The sequence below is a fragment of the Macaca nemestrina genome, chromosome 6, assembly GCF_043159975.1.
Source record: "Macaca nemestrina isolate mMacNem1 chromosome 6, mMacNem.hap1, whole genome shotgun sequence".
Classification (NCBI taxonomy): Eukaryota; Metazoa; Chordata; class Mammalia; order Primates; family Cercopithecidae; genus Macaca; species Macaca nemestrina.
This window is the reverse complement of record NC_092130.1, coordinates 50,729,925-50,751,352: the sequence shown is the minus strand read 5'-3', so window position 1 is coordinate 50,751,352 and position 21,428 is coordinate 50,729,925. Positions and strand designations below refer to the sequence as shown.

The 21,428-nt window shown below is 36.2% G+C and overlaps 1 protein-coding gene across 2 annotated transcripts in view; it reads left to right on the top strand.

Annotated features, from left to right (window-relative positions):
- Positions 1 to 21,428, top strand: part of LOC105467210 (ADAM metallopeptidase with thrombospondin type 1 motif 19) — a 282,043-nt gene that overhangs the window by 216,622 nt on the left and 43,993 nt on the right. For both annotated transcript variants that reach the window (XM_011716699.3, XM_024788331.2), the window contains exons 17-18: positions 1,235 to 1,392; positions 5,589 to 5,742. In XM_011716699.3, the coding sequence (XP_011715001.3) occupies positions 1,235 to 1,392; positions 5,589 to 5,742 (312 nt within the window). The remainder of the gene's footprint in view (positions 1 to 1,234; positions 1,393 to 5,588; positions 5,743 to 21,428) is intronic.

Genomic DNA, 21,428 nt, shown 5'->3' with positions numbered 1-21,428 from the left:
TGATGCTAGATAAGTAATTATTCAATCATGATTCTATATTATGTAAGAGAAACTTACTTTCAACGATGTGCTCAGAAATAAGCACTCTCAGTCACTATTATGGAAGTATAAATTGATGCAACCTCTATGAAAATCACTTTGAAACTGTTTTTCAAAATCTTTAAATGTTCAATTTATTTATTATCGTAATTCCAAATCTGGATATCTAAGGGAAACAATCAGATATACACATAATTAGTATGTAGCATATTTATTTAAACATTATTTACAAGATAAAACTTGGAAATTTTCAGATATCTAATACTTGGAGATTAGCCTAAATAATAACTAGCAGGATTTATTGGCTTAAGTTATAAAAATGTTTTCATATAATTTTGACATAGCCTTCAATGAATCCTCATGTACATGTCTTTAGGAAAGACAGTAAAGTTGTATGGAAGAGTTTAAAAGTTTAAACACAAAATCATTTGAAGGAAAATATTTTAAAAATTTGATGTAAAATGGTAACCATGACATCTCATTTCTATGTCATTAATCTTATTTAGATTGTACACAGATTAGCTCAAAAAGAAAAAAAAATTATGTAAACAGAATTATTCTGTAAAAATCCTATATAGATGATAGTTGTTTGTGGGTGAGAAATAACATTTATCTTCCATTCTTGTTCATAGCGAATCACAAACATGTTAAAAAGTCCTGGGTATATTTTTAAATCCAACATATTATCTTAGAAATGTTTTATAATGCATATAACCCTGCCATTTTAATCTGTTAATTAGTGTGCTGCTTAATGATCCTTCTTTAATCACATACTTTTCTGGATGGGCATAGGAGAGACAGAGCATGTATGAGATGTAAAGCCAGTATTCACAATGCTCATAGGATCACTGGATAGACTAAATAGATACACATAGCCTGAATATAGTAATGTGTTAAAGAATAAATTATTAAGGACCAAAATAAGGAGTATATACATCAAGGGTCCAAGGACATTAGGGAAGGTAAAGATAAATATGGCTATATAGTTACGGACAATTTCAGGACAGGAGAGCTTACAGCATCTGCCGTGATTGCAGACTTTTCCTAAAAAGAGCTGCCTCGAGTTTTACATCAGGGAATGTTGATCCATTTGTTTGTAAATAAATGGACTAGTTTCAACAAAATAGTTTATAGTGGATATTGATCAATGAGGCTGACATGTTAATACTCATTATATTTTTGAACCTCTTTATAGCTCTCCGAGATGCTGGCAAACAGTCTATCAATAGTGACTGGAAGATTGAACACTCTGGAGCCTTCAATTTAGCTGGAACTACTGTTCATTATGTAAGACGAGGCCTCTGGGAGAAGATCTCTGCCAAAGGTCCTACTACAGCACCTTTACATCTCCTGGTATGAGGGAATGAATTGATAACATGGCATAATCAACTTCTCAAGGAAAGGGACATTCCCAGTGCACTTCCTCTAATCTTTTTCAGATTTGAATTGTCACACAGACATTTAAAATTATTTAAAAAGTGGATTTTTTAGAGGTTTTGTAAAATGTGTTTTAATTAATGATATCTAAACCCAGCAATTATTACAGGAGGAGCAAGATGTTTTAGGGAATTTACAGATGCAAAGTACAGATGGATGACAGGGAATCCAAAGAAACCCCTTTTTCCTAAAAACATACATTTACTAACTGAAGAGGATGTCTATAAAGAAAGTACTATAATATTGCATGCAAATCACAGCGTTTTATATATATATGAATGGCCATTATCTGACTCTGCATAAAAACCTTAGGTAAAATGTCATTCTACCTGAGAGAAGGAATTTGATAAATATATCTAACAATGCTCCCAATCACCCTGTTATTAATGGATTTTTGTAAAGAATTATGAAAATTTGAATGTTTGGGATGACAAGCTTCATTACCATTAGTAAAAAACTGGATATAGGCCAGACGTGTTAGCTCACGCCTGTAATCCCAGCACTTCGGGAGTCTGAGGCAGGCGGATCACGAGGTCAGGAGTTTGAGATCAGCCAGATCAACATGCTGAAACGCTGTCTGTACTAAAAACAGAACAAAAAAAATAGCCGGGCATGGTGGCACGTGCCTGTAATCCCAGCTACTCAGGAGGCTGAGGCAGGAGAATTGCTTGAACCCGCGAGGTGGAGGTTGTAGTGAGCAGAGATGGAGCCACTGCACTCCAGCCTGGGTGACAGAGGGAGACCCCGTCTCACAAAAACAAAACAAAACAAAAAACAAAACAAAAAACTGGATATAAGTAGTTTAGCATTTGAAGAGAAAGAATCAGGATGATGGAATTCTGTCCAGGCTGGTGGCAGGTTCATGGGCCCCTTTTGACCTTGATTATGGCAGTGTGTGCTAATGGCACATGAGCCAAATGACTGACTACACAGCTGGTGTGAGTTTTCTATCCTAATGGCAAAACAAAGTCTAAAATTCAGACACTTCAACACCTCCTTAAGTCCACACATAAAACAACTCTAAAACACTATCAATTGACTGTTTATTTGGAGCATGGTGTGCTGCATTATTTAATATCTCCACACGATTTAAGATGCATTTGTCTTCAATTGGAGACATGTGTGTTGCTAATCTAAGAGCCACAGGTTCACATCATATATTGGCCCATTTGCTTTAGTGTGCCTGCAGATTACCTGGGATTCTTACTAAAATGCATAGTCTGATTAATTTGATTTGGGGCAGGATCTAAAATCTGTATTTTTCACCACCTTCCACGTGATACTGCTGCTACTGGTCCACAAACCACATTTTAAATTACAAGGTTCTATATAACTGCAATTAATATGCTTTACCAACAGAAATAAAGGGAGCAAAGTGAGTGGTGTGTGTACCTTCTATTCCAAATCAGAATAATAATAATATCTATCATTCATTGAGGACTAAGAATTAGACATTATCCAAAAGTGCTTTACGTTCATTATGGCATTTAATCCCCCAAATCATCCTGTGTAATATATATTATTATTACTCTAGCTTACAGATTAAAAAGAATTAAATATGAGAAAAGTTAATCAGTGTGCTCAGTGTTCTCCAATAAGTTATTTAGCTGTAAAAAACTAGGTATTAATCACTCTTCTCTGCTATCTCACTGACATAGAGGTCCAAAGAACTTGGATCCAAAGCTTAGATCCAAGTTCTTTATACCAAACTGCCTTAAATCATAAATGTAAGTATACTTTGAATAATCATTTTGTACATCTCCTCACAGTCCCATTGGATCCTATTATTTAATTTCAGCTGCAAACCCTACTCTCTGCCTTATGCCATCTAGAGAGAGAATATAAAATGAAGAAACAAATGTTGTATGAACAATATCTGTTTCATTCCATTTGGTCACTTATAATAACAGTATCAACAGCAAACATATGTTTAATGATTGTATTGCATAAAATGCCATCGTATTGCCTGCCTTTAATAAGGGTAACCTCCCCTGTTTTTATCTTATGGTGTAAGACGAAGGCTTCTTTACTAAGCTTCTAATTCAGAGTTTGAAAACACTATATGTGAAACCTTAGTGTTGGGTGGAGGGAGTTTCCTTGCTGCAGAATCCTTAATCTAACTGGTAATTACCAAGGTTTTTCCTGGAAGCATGAAGCATAATTAAAGTCAGTGAACTATGTCTAAAAGAAGGCATCTATGTGACCTGGATTTATTCAGTAATCCAAGGGAAACTGCACTTCTAAGATATTTTTTCTTTAATGACTATTACAGATTGAAGGACTGTACTGAATTTTGAAAGGCAATCCCTTCTGCTGCCATGCTTCAACATGTGCCCCTCAACTGTAACGTGGTCACACTTTCCTTTTTGCAAAGAATACTGCCAAATTCAAATGGTTTAAGAAAAAGCTAATGGTTTTGTAGCCAATGTCTCTGTTTTAAGTGGCATTAGATATTTAAGGACAATCTAAAGTTCTATCAATGAAAAGATAGTTTATTAGGAAAAACAGACACATTTTTATGTGATTAAATAAGTTGACAAATAGCTGGTATTTACATGTTCATTCCATCCATTTAAAAACTATGTATTAATAATAGTCTGGGGATAGTCATAAACAAGATATGTCATTTTTTAAAAACTCATTTAAACTCTCTGTCTTTATAAACTCATTAGGCTGAAAGTCGCTTATCATCGGCAACATCAAATGACATATTTAAGCCAAAATAAGTACAATGATATACTTAGAACTAGTACACTGTATATGTTATGCATTTGTGAACTGAAAATTACTGTTTTTATAGATGCAGTTATTTATAAAGTTGACACACTAGTCTTCCAATCCACACATCAAAATACATCTTAGGCATTCTGTTGATGTACTGAACAAAACTCTGAGGAAAAGAAGGAAAGAAAATATAATAAAAATCTTCAGATACTTAAACCTAGGCCCATTTCAATTTTCTTATGGAGTGTCAACTCTGCATTACCTATCATTACAACTACCTTGATGCCAGTAAAATATTAAATAAAGTTCCTTAATAATTTATCATAATTTTAAAATTTGGGTACATGTTTTTTAATGTATCATATTATATTATACAGATTGTTTCCAAAGTCCTCAGATCCATAGAAGTGATATATTCCATGGAATTGCTTGACATATTTTCTAAAAATGGATGCATAAAGAAATACATATATATACTCATTAAATCTTTCATTAAAATATGTGTATATGTGGGGGAGGGGTGGGTATATTTATGTACAAGTGGCCACACTATCCAGTTCTGAGCCTTGGCACTGGGAATGAGTAGAGAACAAAACAGACATGGTCCCTGAATATAGTGCAGTCCAATGTATAGCCCAATGTTCAGTCATTTTCATGTATTTTTATGGTTTATTGAACTGTTTATATATATATACATAAGTGTACAATTATTAAGTTAATATTAAAAGTTCATGTAACATAAATTTAACTTCAAAGAAAACAATATATACTACAAGTAGAAAATCAGTAACCTTGCTAAAATTAAAGGTTAACTGTAAGCATACATGGAATCAAATTCTTGTCCTCCGGTTTGCTTAGAAATTCTCTGCCTTTATGAAGTTCAGTGATCTCGGAAGTCATCTATCCTCTTCCTCTTTTGACTCAGCGACTTCCTGTCCATCTTTACTTTGCTCTACATTTGGTATTAGATTTTGGGTCACACCTTGATATTTGATAGGACACATACTCCTGCCGCCACTTTTGCCCACCCCCAACTAAAGTCATCTTATACATGTACTATGCTTTGGGAAACTGTCTAGTCCATCAGATTGAAAGAAAATGATCTAGTATTTCTGACCTCACTCAAATGAACTTTTCTTCAAGATGTTTTTAGCATGGAGGTAAGTACAAAACTCCAGTCTTTTCAAAAGCATGCCTATATCACCATTTAAGAATAATGTCACGTTTCTAGTATGCATTAAGAGAAGGGTATGTCCACAATAACAACAACAACAAAGACATGCACAAACGCAATGAGCATTTTAAGTATCAATATTGTTAATTTTATGCTTTACATTGCACGTGCTCTAGTCTGACCCATCTGCCTTGATCATTTTTATATACTATAGGTGCTCCTGTTTCAGGATCAGAATTATGGTCTTCACTATGAATACACTATCCCATCAGACCCTCTTCCAGAAAACCAGAGCTCTAAAGCACCCGAGCCCCTCTTCATGTGGACACACACAAGCTGGGAAGATTGCGATGCCACTTGTGGAGGAGGTGAAGGATTTTTAAACATGTATCTTTCCAGAACATCAGTTGTTTTCTGATTAAGCACTGATAATTAAGACAGATCCAAAATCCCTAATCTGCAATTCCAAAATCCATAAAGAGTTAGAAACTGAAAGTTTTGTGTGACATGTTTAGTGGCTAAACACCTGAACTACTTTGAATGGAAGAACAGCTATTTAGGATTGTTACATATCTCAATATGACTACTCTTTGCATTACATTACGTAAGTATTAATATATTTGTTTACAGGGGCCTCCCCAGACACCATTCAGATTGTTAGGTACTACTTAGGCACTGTGTTACTTCTATGAAATCTTAAAAGTTCTAAATTCCAAAGTACACCTGCCCACAAGAATTACAGACCTGAATTGAACATAAGAGTTATTTGACAAGAACAGTCTTGAACTGGCTTCTATGTTGTCTGCATACTAACTACACAAGGCTCATGGTATCCAAGACCTCCTGTGGATACCAAAATTTGAGGATGCTCAAGTTCCTGACATAAAATGATGTAGCACAGTCAGTCCTCTCAATCCGCTGGTTCCACATCCACAATTCAACCAGCCATGGGATGGAAAGTACCTACAGGCAGACTTTCATATCTGAAGGTTTTGATCTGCAGATGGTTGAATCTGTGGATGCAAAGCCTGTTGATACTGAGGGCCAACTGTATACAGAGCATGTGAAGAAAGTAATTTTCCAATTCCTTTAGTTTGCTCTTTTTTAAAAGTATACCACTATTTTCAATACATATAAATGCATCCTGAAATTGTGCTCCAAGTTTGTTTTTTTAATTTTCAGTCTTATATTAGAGGTTAAGGAGGCAAAAGAACATAATTAGTTCAGCATCAAATGTGACCATAAGAAATTACTTAATCCTTAGCCAGGTGTGGTGGTGCACACCTGTAATCCAAGGTACTCAGGAGGCTAAGGCATGAGAATTGCTTGAACCCAGGAGGTGGGGGTTCCAGTGAGCCATGATGACACCACTGCACTGCAGCCTGGGTGACAGAGAGAGGCTCGGTCTCAAAAATAATAATAATAATAATCCTTAATCCTATCCCTTTATTGTACCAATAAGATAATCGTGTCCTGCAGGTTAGGTAGATTGTGGTTGCTCATAGAACCAGTTAGTAGTAAAGCCAACACAGGATCTCAGGTCATGAGATTTCCAATTTATACCTGTATCCATCTGTATCTGTATCAGCAGTATATTATTTCAGTTCTCATTTCCACTGAACACATTTTCTATGGCCTTGTAGTAACTGATACCTTTTAATGCTGAAAAAAATATTCAATTATACAAAAGTATGATATATACATATATATTGTGTGCAAAGAAGTGAACCATCTATTTTGTTTTCTGTGCAAATAAACTGTTCACATAAAATGTTGCTGCAGCAGAAGTGGGGAAGGTGCAGTGACTGGATTTGGGGGAGTGGATTTGGGAGAAGAGACAGAAAGCAAACATGCAAGTAAGTAATACGGTATCAAATTGCGATACTCTGGATAAAAATAAAGCAAGGAGGGAAAATAGGAGTTGGGAAGATGAGAAGCAGTAGGTGCAGTTTTAAATATGGTGGTCAGAAAAGTCCTCAATGAGAAGATCCCACTAATTAAAAAACCTGAAGTGGATATGGGTGGGCACCAACTACAAGGACAGAGCATTGTAAGCAAAACCCTGAGGCAGGAGAAGAGCTTGGCATACTCAAAGAATAGCAAGAATACTTGTATGTCCTTCCTTTACTCTGAATGATGTAGGATGCTATTGGAAGGTTTAAATAGAGGAGTGACTTATTCTGACTTAATGTTTTTAAAAGTTACTTCTGTTTCTGAATTGATTGTACAGTGAATAGAGAAAAGGGGTACAAGTAGAGTGATCAGTCAAGAGGTTACTACAATAATCCAGGAAAGAGATGATAGTTGAACCACTGTGGTAGCAATAGAGGAGGGAGGAAATGGTCAGGTTCCATATATATTTTGAAAGTAGAACTAATAGATAATGTTGATAGACTAAATGTGGAGCATGAGAGAAAGAGATATGTCAAGGATGACTGATGGTTTTTGCCAAGCAACCTGCAGGGTTAATTCACCACTGCCTTCCATAGAAAAGTCTGGGGAAGACCAGGCACAGTGTCTTATGCCTGTAATCCCAGGACTTTGGCAGGCTGAGGCATGTGGATCACAAGGTCAGGAGATCGAGATCATCCTGGCTAACATGGTAAAGCCCCATCTCTACTAAAAATACAAAAAATTAGCAGGGCGTGGTGGCGGGCGCCTGTACGCCCAACTACTCGGGAGGCTGAGGCAGGAGAATGGCGTGAACCCGGGAGGTGGAGCCTGCAGTGAGCCGAGATCCTGCCACTGCACTCCAGCCTGGGCAACAGAGTGAGACTCCATTTCAAAGAAAAAAAAAAAAAGAAAGTCTGTGGAATAGCAGGATTAGGAAGGAGTTTTATTTGAAATGTCTGTTGGACATCTAAGTGTGATGTCAAGTAAGCAGTTAGGTATATAAGTCTGGCATTCAGAAGAGAATATCAGGCTACAGATAAAGAATATATGGATGATATTTTTAAATGCCAAATTAGAATAGTCACCAAACACTTTATCTATCCTTGGCATTTAAAAATATCATCCATATATTTTTTTTTTAATACTTTAAGCTCTTGGGTACATGTGCATAACGTGCAGGTTTGTTACATATGTATACTTGTGCCATGTTGCTGTGCTGCACCCATCAACTCGTCAGCACCCATCAACTCGTCATTTACATCAGGTATAACTCCCAATGCAATCCCTCCCCCCTCCCCCCTCCCTCCTCCCCATGATAGGCCCCGGTGTGTGATGTTCCCCTTCCCGAGTCCAAGTGATCTCATTGTTCAGTTCCCAACTATGAGTGAGAACATGCGGTGTTTGGTTTTCTGTTCTTGTGATAGTTTGCTAAGAATGGTGGTTTCCAGCTGCATCCATGTCCCTACAAAGGACACAAACTCATCCTTTTTTATGGCTGCATAATATTCCATGGTGTATATGTGCCACATTTTCTTAATCCAGTCTGTCACTGATGGACCTTTGGGTTGATTCCAAGTCTTTGCTATTGTGAATAGTGCCGCAATAAACATACGTGTGCATGTGTCTTTATAGCAGCATGATTTGTAATCCTTTGGGTATATACCCAGTAATGAGATGGCTGGGTCATATGGTACATCTAGTTCTAAATCCCTGAGGAATCACCATACTGTTTTCCATAATGGTTGAACTAGTTTACAATCCCACCAACAGTGTAAAAGTGTTCCTATTTCTCCACATCCTCTCCAGCACCTGTCCTTTCCTGACTTTTTAATGATCGCCATTCTAACTGGTGTGAGATGGCATCTCATTGTGGTTTTGATTTGCATTTCTCTGATGGCCAGTGATGAAGAGCATTTTTTCATGTGTCTGTTGGCTATATGAATGTCTTCTTTTGAGAAATGTCTGTTCATATCCTTTGCCCACTTTTTGATGGGGTTGTTTGTTTTTTTCTTGTAAATTTGTTTGAGTTCTTTGTAGGTTCTGGATATTAGCCCTTTGTCAGATGAGTAGATTGCAAAAATTGTCTCCCATTCTGTAGGTTGCCTGTTCACTCTGATGGTAGTTTCTTTTGCTGTGCAGAAGCTTTTTAGTTTAATGAGATCCCATTTGTCAATTTTGGCTTTTGCTGCCATTGCTTTTGGTGTTTTAGACATGAAGTCTTTGCCCATGCCTATGTCCTGAATGGTACTACCTAGGTTTTCCTCTAGGGTTTTTATGATATTAGGTCTAACATTTAAGTCTCTAATCCATCTTGAATCAATTTTCGTATAAGGAGTACGGAAAGGATCCAGTTTCAGCTTTCTACTTATGGCTAGCCAATTTTCCCAGCACCATTTATGAAATAGGGAATCCTTTCCCCATTTCTTGTTTCTCTCAGGTTTGTCAAAGATCAGATGGCTGTAGATGTGTGGTATTATTTCTGAGGACTCTGTTCTGTTCCATTGGTCTATATCTCTGTTTTGGTACCAGTACCATGCTGTTTTGGTTACTGTAGCCTTGTAGTATAGTTTGAAGTCAGGTAGCGTGATGCCTCCAGCTTTGTTCTTTTGACTTAGGATTGTCTTGGAGATGTGGGCTCTTTTTTGGTTCCATATGAACTTTAAAGCAGTTTTTTCCAATTCTGTGAAGAAACTCATTGGTAGCTTGATGGGGATGGCATTGAATCTATAAATAACCTTGGGCAGTATGGCCATTTTCACGATATTGATTCTTCCTGTCCATGAGCATGGTATGTTCTTCCATTTGTTTGTGTCCTCTTTGATTTCACTGAGCAGTGGTTTGTAGTTCTCCTTGAAGAGGTCCTTTACATCCCTTGTAAGTTGGATTCCTAGGTATTTTATTCTCTTTGAAGCGATTGTGAATGGAAGTTCATTCATGATTTGGCTCTCTGTCTGTTACTGGTGTATAAGAATGCTTGTGATTTTTGCACATTAATTTTGTATCCTGATACTTTGCTGAAGTTGCTTATCAGCTTAAGGAGATTTTGGGCTGAGACAATGGGGCTTTCTAAATATACAATCATGTCATCTGCAAAGAGAGACAATTTGACTTCTTCTTTTCCTAACTGAATACCCTTGATTTCTCTCTCTTGCCTGATTGCCCTAGCCAGAACTTCGAACACTAAGTTGAATAGGAGTGGTGAGAGAGGGCATCCCTGTCTTGTGCCAGTTTTCAAAGGGAATTTTTCCAGTTTTTGCCCATTCAGTATGATATTGGCTGTGGGTTTGTCATAAATAGCTCTTATTATTTTGAGGTACGTTCCATCAATACCGAATTTATTGAGCGTTTTTAGCATGAAGGGCTGTTGAATTTTGTCAAAAGCCTTTTCTGCATCTATTGAGATAATCATGTGGTTCTTGTCTTTGGTTCTGTTTATATGCTGGATTATGTTTATTGATTTGCGAATGTTGAACCAGCCTTGCATCCCAGGGATGAAGCCCACATGATCATGGTGGATAAGCTTTTTGATGTGCTGCTGAATCCGGTTTGCCAGTATTTTATTGAGGATTTTTGCATCGATGTTCATCAGGGATATTGGACTAAAATTCTCTTTTTTCGTTGTGTCTCTGCCAGGCTTTGGTATCAGGATGATGTTGGCCTCATAAAATGAGTTAGGGAGGATTCCCTCTTTTTCTATTGATTGGAATAGTTTCAGAAGGAATGGTATCAGCTCCTCCTTGTACCTCTGGTAGAATTCAGCTGTGAATCCATCTGGTCCTGGACTTTTTTTGGTTGGTAGGCTATTAATTATTGACTCAATTTCAGAGCCTACTATTGGTCTATTCAGGGATTCAACTTCTTCCTGGTTTAGTCTTGGAAGAGTGTAAGTGTCCAGGAAATTATCCATTTCTTCTAGATTTTCTAGTTTATTTGCATAGAGGTGTTTATAGTATTCTCTGATGGTAGTTTGTATTTCTGTGGGGTCGGTGGTGATATCCCCTTTATCATTTTTTATTGCGTCTATTTGATTCTTCTCTCTTTTCTTCTTTATTAGTTTTGCTAGCGGTCTGTCAATTTTGTTGATCTTTTCAAAAAACCAACTCCTGGATTCATTGATTTTTTTGGACGTTTTTTTGTGTCTCTATCTCCTTCAGTTCTGCTCTGATCTTAGTTATTTCTTGCCTTCTGCTAGCTTTTGAATGTGTTTGCTCTTGCTTCTCTAGTTCTTTTAATTGTGATTTTAGAGTGTCAATTTTAGATCTTTCCTGCTTTCTCTTGTGGGCATTTAGTGCTATAAATTTCCCTCTACACACTGCTTTAAATGTGTCCCAGAGATTCTGGTATGTTGTATCTTTGTTCTCATTGGTTTCAAAGAACATCTTTATTTCTGCCTTCATTTCGTTATGTACCCAGTAGTCATTCAGGAGCAGGTTGTTCAGTTTCCATGTAGCTGAGTGGTTTTGATTGAGTTTCTTAGTCCTAAGTTCTAGTTTGATTGCACTGTGGTCTGAGAGACAGTTTGTTATAATTTATGTTCTTGTACATTTGCTGAGGAGTGCTTTACTTCCAATTATGTGGTCAATTTTGGAGTAAGTGCGATGTGGTGCTGAGAAGAATGTATATAATGCTCCAATTAAAAGACACAGACTGGCAAACTGGATAAAGAGTCAAGACCCATCAGCCTGCTGTATTCAGGAGACCCATCTCACACGCAGAGACATACATAGGCTCAAAATAAAGGGATGGAGGAAGATTTACCAAGCAAATGGAGAACACAAAAAAGCAGGGGTTGCAATACTAGTCTCTGATAAAACAGACTTTAAACCATCAAAGATCAAAAGAGACAAAGACGGCCATTACATAATGGTAAAGGGATCAATTCAACAGGAAGAGCTAACTATCCTAAATATATATGCACCCAATACAGGAGCACCCAGATTCATAAAGCAAGTCCTTAGAGACTTATAAAGAGACTTAGACTCCCATACAATAATAATGGGAGACTTCAACACTCCACTGTCAACATTAGACAGATCAACGAGACAGAAAGTTAACAAGGATATCCAGGAATTGAACTCATCTCTGCAGCAAGCAGACCTAATAGACATCTATAGAACTAAAAATATCATCCATATATTCTTTATCTGTAGCCTAATATTGAGTGAAGAAAGAGAGAAGCTATTAGAGGATTGAAACTTGGGGTATGCCACCATTTAGAGCTTGGATTGATGAGGAGAAACAAGCAAAGCCTATTGAAATGAGTAGCCAACAACATAGCAGGAAAAAAATAAAAAATAAGACATGCAGGAGGCAATGCTTTCCTGTATGGCAAGTGAAGAGAGTATTAGAAGAAGGAGGGAATGATCAACTGTATCAAAAGTTGCTAATAAATAAAAAATAATATAGCCTGACAATGACTGTTATATTATAGTCATTATATTTTATAAATGAAATACATTTGAAACATGAAAGTCAATGATTATCCTATAAAAATTAATTTTAATAAAGTGTTTGTCTCAAAAGACTGTGTGGATGGATTCAAGAGAAAATAGCAGAAGAATTGAAGAAAGAGACTCTAGGTTACTCAGGAATGTTGCTGAAAAGAGAAAACAAATGTGGCAGTGGTAAGAGGGGATATAAAACAAACGTGGCAGTGGTAAGAAGGGATATGAGTCAAAGGAGTTTGTTGTTGTTTTCAATAGGGCATATTATGCAACATTGTTTGCCAATGTGCATTTTTTAGAATAAAACAAAAGCTAGGAATGCAAAGGAAAGAGCAAAAAAATTGCCGAAGTGATCGCCAGATGGGATGGGATGGGATGGGATGGGATGGGATGGTGAAGTTGGGTTTAGGCAAAAATATGGACAACTCATCACTAGTCACAGGAGAAAAGATAGGTGTTGGGAACTTACAGTTGAAACTATTTTCTCAATAAAGGCTATCTGGTTGAGAGTGAGGGTGGAGAAGGAAGTACTGAAATTTTGAAAAAAAGAAAATGTGAATCAATCACTTAGATAATGAATGGAATGGGTATGTGTATTTTGATTATCTGGAGTAATAGTCTGTTTAAAGTTCATGGTCATGAATTTAGGATGATACCAGTCCTTATGATGGTATGTTACCCTCTAGCTATGTACAGCATGTGAGTGCACTTGTGAAATGAGTTTGGAAATTGCCAAGTGAATATGATAAAGTAAGAGAGGAGTAAGTGCTTGACCTGAGGTTGTATGCAAGAAGCTGAAAGTGGTGGATCGTGGAATTTAGGTGCAATTGGAAGAACGTAAAGATATGGGGGCAGGAAAGACAGTAAAATGATGATAGGATTGATGGATTATAGGGTCTTGAGGGGTTAAAGAATTATTAGTCTCAGGGTGCTAAAGGGAAAGACTTGTTAGTCTCATGGTACTAAAAGACTGGAAATATAGAGGATGATATCAGAAAATAGAGCTGAGATTACAGAACAGAAAGGGAGAGGAGTCTGGTAGTTGCCAGCGGGGAGCATGGCAGCCCCACCATGTCTAGATCCAAAGGTACCTGGAAGTGAGCAAAACAATGGTCGCTCCTCTAAGGCCTACAGGGAGAGTAAGAAGCTGTGTCTTTAGGAGGAGAAGGTGCCAAGAATATTCAAGCAGCACAGAGTGGGAAGGAGCAGCCTTTGGCAGAGGGCTCAGAGCTTTGAGGTTCTTACCTGACTCCAGGAGCACCTTTGCCAGAGCAAAGGCAACATCGGGGGCAGAGGAATGGTGAAGTTATAAGGAATTCACTTTGCTCCCCAAGGATATAAGGTTACAACAAAAATATTTCAAATCACTCTCTCAATTTAAGAAAACGTTTTCAGTTATCCTTGCCACAAGAAATTTTCAGTGGCTATGTTTCTCTTCCTGGGCCCTATTATTGCCCTATGACTTGAGCTCTTCTGTCCTCCCATCCTCTCCTGCTGATGCTCCCATATGCACCCAAATTCACAAATTCCTGTTCCTCTGCTCCACTCATCCTACACTGATGCCAGGGGCTCATCTTTCTTAAGGGACTGTGCTTCACCTTTCTCTACCCAGATAAAAAACAAAGGCACAAAATAGAACCAAACACATTCACAACAAAAATATACAGTTATATTTTTCTCTTTAACATAACTTACATAAGATTCTTAGTCATATCTGCAATCCTACCAACAAGCCCCCATCTTGTGGTTGAGGGAAAGGCAATGGAGGAGTAAAGTGATGGACAGGCTGATGGTTCCCCTGATACCACTGAGAAGTTGTTAAAATCCATTTACATTTAAAACTCTAGACAGGAAAATATTTGCCCAGTGAATTTTTTTATTCTCATTTTTTCCTTCTACCATTTTAATCTAACAAATGCTGCATCAGAAGAAGTTACACATGTAGAACTTGTCAGTCTTCAATTTGAAAAAGCAAATTGTCTAGGGTCTACCTTTTTCCCCAAATTATATTAATTACTTCCTAAAATATGTTTTACCAATTGCTAAGCATTACAGAATAGAGGTTGACTATAAATTCTTTTTGTTTCAGGATCAGGAAAAATATTAGATATTCTTAAACATAACTTCTTAATTATCGACATGAGAAAATTGAAGGGCTTAGAGGTTAAGTGACTTCCCAAGGTCACATGGCCCATTTGGGTAGAGCCAGGATTAGAATCAATGACTCAGGGGTTCAAGTCTTCTTTCCTCCTCATCATACTGCCTTCATGAATGGCTCAGGAGACTTAATGTAGTTTATTTCCACAAAATACAGCATGTCCTCTAGAGATTATTTAGGTTTTCTTTGGATACAAATGGATGTTTTATTATATTCTGTTATGTAAGAATTTAGATATGCTCTTATTTTTATTTCAAATGGCTGATTTTGTAAAATAGTCATTCTAATAATACACAACTCCTATATGATTTGTGCTTGAATAGATCTCCTCTTCCAACTCTACTCCACTGTATTTAGTCAACAGTTTTCAATTATCTCTATGTTAATAGGGTGCATATTCATTTCAATGCCAAAATATTTCTGGGCTTTTGGATATTATTTTCCTTTGCAGTTCATAAATAAAGTGGATGGACAGAATTTCAAGGATCGCATCATTTCTTACTTCATATCATCGATTTTATAGCCAGAAAGAGCTTTCTAATCTTTCAGCATATTCATGAATTAAATGAGAGTAAGTTCAAAGCACAGAATATTGGAAACAGATTCATGCAAAATTTATCTTCAACAGCAAAGAGGAATAATAATAGCAGTATTCTACTTCACAAGAATATATTAAGAGCAAACAAAGTATCACAGTGCAGTACAAAATTTGTGTATAAGATGTGATTTTTCTAATTCTGTTGTAAGATATTAAATTGCCAATACTTTAATAATTGGGAAAATAAACATTAAAAGGATATGGTTATCTAGCTAATTTTTATCATAATTATATTTTATATCAGCATCTCAAACTAAGTTTTAAAATGGTAACTCAAACTGAACTTATTATACATATGTATTCATTTATTATTGTCAGTTATTATAAGATATGAAAAGCCTAAGAGATGAAAATTCTCTCTTTTAAAATGAATACTGCCTTAAAATCTCTAATGAAGGCTGACGATCTCAGGTAAATTTTTTCAACAGTTTAACATATGTACATAAGTTATTACACTTTCTATCACAGTCTTTTGAGTCTAATGATAATTCTAGAAATATTTGAATTGACATATCATTTTGTATTTTAACATTGGTCATTAGTTCTTTTATTTTAAACGGCTTGAAATGTTTTTGTTAAAGAAATGTTTACTTTGCATTAGAGTTCTAAGTCATCTTAAAATATTTGGAGGAATGGTTTAAATTTATTTTGGCACTTCAGAAGTGTAGATCAGTTTGCTGCAAGGTTCTTTTTGACATTAAAGACCCGTTTTAAGTGATCTTAGTCTTCAGAGGCAGTATAAATGTATTATTCCAAAATATCTGAGAATTGTGTGTGGAATCAGCATTAACTGCATAACTTTAAGAATTGTTTTGATCTAGTGAATAGATTAATGAAATAAAATAGCACGAGGACCCCCAAATTCAGTAACCCCTTTTGAAACACACGAAGAGTTAAACATGCTTTTAGGAAATCCTAAGCAGATCTACTTTGAAGGAAAAAAAGTAAGCCAATATTCCACATTCTTCACACCAGTCCAAGTCTGTCTAGCTTATGACTGTCCTGGGATCCTCTAGACACTGCTTCCCTTGTCCATATTGAGATCATAAGTAGATATCCAAGCCTTTGGGTCCAAGCGGAGGAAAACATTTCAGTATTCAAATGCCTATACCTTTTAAAACCCTCTAGAATATATTTAACCTAGGAAAGAACATATAAGGGTGTGATTTGTTCTGTTTTTACTTTTTTTTTTTTTTTTTTTTTGAGATGGTATTTGGCTCTTATTGCCCAGGCTAGAGTGCAGTGGCACAATCTCAGCTCACTGCAACCTCCACCTTGCAGTTTCAAGTGATTCTCCTGCCTCAGCTTCCCAAGTAGCTGGGATTACAGGTATCTGCCACCATGCCCAGCTAATTTTTTTGTATTTTTAGTAGAGACCGGGTTTCACCATGTTGGTCAGGCTGGTCTCGAACTGCTGACCTCGTGATCCACCCACCTCAGCCTCCCAAAGTGCTGGGATTACAGGCGTGAGCCACCGCCCCTGGCCTGTTTTTACATTTTAAAGGTACTATGCATGTACCAAAATAAACATTATTTGCCAAAAAAAATGCACCAGAATATCTTTTCTATTTTTTCTCTGCATTATTTTATTTCAATATCTAATATAATTAGATATTATTTCATATACTAATAAAAACATCTTATATTGACAGAAACTATTCATAACTTTGATTTTTAATACCTAAGTGATAATCCAGGAACTGGATTTGCCATAAGAGGAACTGGATTCCTGATAATTTATCATTTAGTTTGCAAATGATTTTTTCATCATTTTAGAAAACATAGTATTGAGATGAACCTCTTAATACAGAAGGCACTGACAGCTTGAATTACATGATTATATTTCACTCATTCATTCCTTTACCAGTATTGACCATGCACCCACTATTGCTAGGTGGTCCAAAGATGAATATATCTTTCATTCAGAGAACTCACAGTCCATCTAGTGGAAGTCAGATAATAATAAAATCACCATACTCAGTGATAAAGGAAGATATAGAAAGGCTTCCAAGGATATGCCTTGGTGCAAAGGCACCCACGTGCCAAGTGGAAGGCTTTCTTGGAAGTGAAAATGTTATTACTAGAGTGTAAAATATGAGGATTGGTGGGTGGGAAGTGATTTGATCAGAAAAGTAGGATGAAAGCCAATTCATGAAGGTCCTTGAGTGTTATGCTAACAGTTAAGTTAAATTTAACTTGACAGCTATGGGATCTCATTAAAATATTTGCATGCATATAAATGGCAAGATCAGATTAGTTATATATTAGGTGTTGTGAACAAAGCAAAGTAAATTATTTTCATTAAAATAAAAAAATGAACTAGTCATTTTAACACTCAGACAATATCCTAAGGGAATAACATTTTTTAATGTAAAAAAAGGATAAAAAGTAAATGGCATACATGATTTTGAAAGTTCTTTAAGTTAAATAAATGTAGGTGTAAAAAATAATCCGCATTTTACAAAGCTCTAGGAAGCGCTCAGAGAAAATCCTTCATCCTCATCAAAGTATACTTCCTTTTGGTTCTCATTCTTACTGGCTATTGTTAATCCAATAGAAAATTAATACGTAGAAATTTTAAAAGAAAATTGTAAAAATTATAAAGAAATTTACAAACACACACAGACACACACACACACACAGTCTGTCTTATAGAGTTCTATAATTTAATTGAAAATTTTAGAATGTTAAATCATGTATAGAAAGTTTCAGTTATTCTTATTGAAACACTGAACCCACAACCAAGAATATGTTTCAGCAATTACAATGCAAGTTCTAGGAATGTGATATACCTCAACAGAATTTAGTTTTATTTTGAAATATCCATTTTATGAGTTAAATATAGAGTATATATTTTATAGTGAAAAGTGTCAGCTTATCTGTGAAACTGGAAAAGGCAGCTCACTTGATATAATGTCTAGTCTTTGTTAAATTTCCAAAGCACAAAGAGTTAATAAATAAAAGTTAACCTTCATTTTCAGATATTGCAATTCAATAGAGATGAATGCATAATGGTTATTTTATATTTATAATTGTATTCAAAACATCCAGACAGATTTCCCCAAGACTAATTTAATGGGAATGACCAAGAGGTGAAGTTAATCACCATAAAGCAAGTAATACTCTGTCAACAGCCTACAGCTCTCATAATTCAGGCAGAAGGTCAGTTATTTCATCACTTTCCGTTTGTCCCTAGGTGCCATAGTATTGGATGCATTGTAGATACGGCTATTGGATACTAGAATGGAAATTTCCTGTGTTGGCTGGGACATTTAAATATACAAAAGAAAAACTCAAACAATAACATTTCCATATGGCTTTAAGATCTGAGTTGTATTTTCATAGGCGTAACGCGTCTGTCACTGAGCAATGAGTTTTTTTCTAATTCTATTGTTTTTGTTCAATGAAATTTTTAAAAAGAGCTAAGCTTCCCCTGGCTGCCAAAAACTTATGATGTAGGAGTCCTTTCTTACAATGTCAATAAAAATGTCTCAATTCATACTCATGCACTTTCACACTTTCTTAGAAAACCACTAACGTGTCCCTAAAATGATGCCGATACCTGTATCCCTTTTGATATGACAATACTTATAGTTAAAAAATTCTTTTTCAGTATCTCAGTACATAAGCAGTGGGCTCATGTAACTAAGGTTAAAGATTTTCTAAGGATGGGGAAAAAAGCATTATAATCAGCCTTGGGTTGTTTATTCTGTGACTACATATATGTTCAGCAAAAGCTTTCTGGAAAATGCCCATCATGTTTTTGTGTTGCAGTAGGCAAAATGTTATCATTTAAATGAATTTAGGCAACTGCATCTATTCTGTAAAAGTGTCAAGGCTTCAAGTTAAATTTTAGAACTAACATTTATATTTCTTAAAAGTAGTATTTACTTTAATCCTGCTTTTGGCTATCGCATCATAATAATGTAGAAATAATACCTAAGCTAGCATTATACAAAATCTGCATAATATCTATTTGATATGTACTTCAGGTCCTAAAAGAGCCCTTGAAGCATAGGAAGCTAAGAGGAAACTGACCAAAAATCAAAAATCTGTCCCAAAATTTTACATTTAGGTAAATCTTACCTCGTGAGGCCTGTTTTCTCCATGTGGGAAAAAAAAAAAAAAAAGAGCTTAATGTCATTTCTGCTTCTCCAGCAGTTTATCTGAAAATTATTTGAAGTTGTTGAGTTTTGAGCACTACTGTGATTAAGTCTTAATCTACACCTCATCCTTCTTGACCTACCAAGGAATAGCATGGACAGCTTCTAAGTGTCTGCCAGGGACATGAAAGACTGCCTTTCCTCTACAAGTTAACATCAGGTCACCTTGTTGCATGAGCTGCAAAGGTTCGCTCAAGAGGACCTCAGAGGGTGTAGCTCCCATATTCAGGCAGTTTGTGCACTGCATAAAGTCTTCAGCCAAGGGGACTGCAATCCAGTCCATGTTCCATTTGCCAAGCCATGCAGCCTGCTATGGGGCCACCTCTATGTGGAGGATGAGTACTGTTTTCTAATTCATCTGCCTATAGGCCATGATATTTTTCCTAACCCACTTTTTAACCTGTGGTTGGATGTCATCTCAAGGCCCTCCCCATTGTTGGCCCACCAGTGTACACTTCTGGAATGCCATAGGGTACTGGTAGGAGGCATACCTCGTTCCACTCAAAGGAAAGGGCCTGTTACCTGCCTGACACTCTTGTCTATATTGAGCTCCCATAGAATAAGTTGCATTCCATCAGTACTCCAAGATTTCCTATAAAGGGAATAACTTAGCCAACATTATGTTATCACTGTTGATAGAACTAAAGGTCCAAATGGTTTTAATAACATGACATGCAATAACCACAGAATAATTATTTAATTTACACATGTATACAAATGCAGTTGTGTTTTTATACTACAAATTGTGGTAGGACTATGCTCAGAGCTGTTGAGAGGAAATCAAGGAAAGACTCTGAACCTAAAGCTATTATTTTGCTTTTTACTTGGCCACCCAGTTGTCTCTTACCATCTCCCATTCAAACTAAAGTAAAAGGTATTCCAAAATTATTCAAAGTGCCTCTCTACATCCCTTCCTTCCTCATTCTTGATGCCAGCAGCTCTCTCTGTTAATTGAGGGGCAGAATGACCTCTCTGCCACCAGCCCAGCTTTTCTTGTTTGCTATTACTAGCATGAATGCTCTAAGCTTCCTAATTATCATGCATGTCAGTCATAGAACCTTAACTAATGGGCCTTTCAATAGTGAACCAGTAGCAGACTTATGATGTCGTCTTACTTCTTCATGACCCATCTGGCTTCAAAATTTTGGGCTGATTTAACTATCTTATAGTGTCAAACAATGAATTAAATAAGATTATTACATCTTATACAGATGTGTATCTTTTTCTACTCACAAGAAATTTACATATAAGACTTTTTCAAAGAGAAACAGAAATTAGCACATACTTACTAGACATTTTACTTGTAAGATGAATAATATAACTCCTGTAAAGGAAGTGTGCTTACAGGGCTGTGTAAGCAAAGTGAATACAGCATAGAAATTGTCATTTTTACATCCTATAATCAAACTTTATCATACTAGAGAAAGTAGAAAAGTAAGTTTTCTGAAATCCGGTAAAAGATGGTAAGAGTCCCATGTCTTTTCTTACAGATGATGACAATCATTTGGGTAAAGATTTCTAGAATTCTTGGGGTCTTTATTAGAGGTGATAAGAATAAAGGTCTGAGTTATACTCACAATAAATGTGCTTTCCATACCTTATTATAAAGCACTAATGATGTACAAACCAAATGGTAAAAATGTGCACACATGTTTATGTGCTTTTAGGAAGGCGTATTAGGGAGATTTAACTTTATGGAAATACAGCTTTCCACCACTTAATGCTAAAAGATGGCCACAATCCTTTACAATATCTTCAGTTTGTATCTTGCTAATTTATGTTGTCATGATCACTTTGT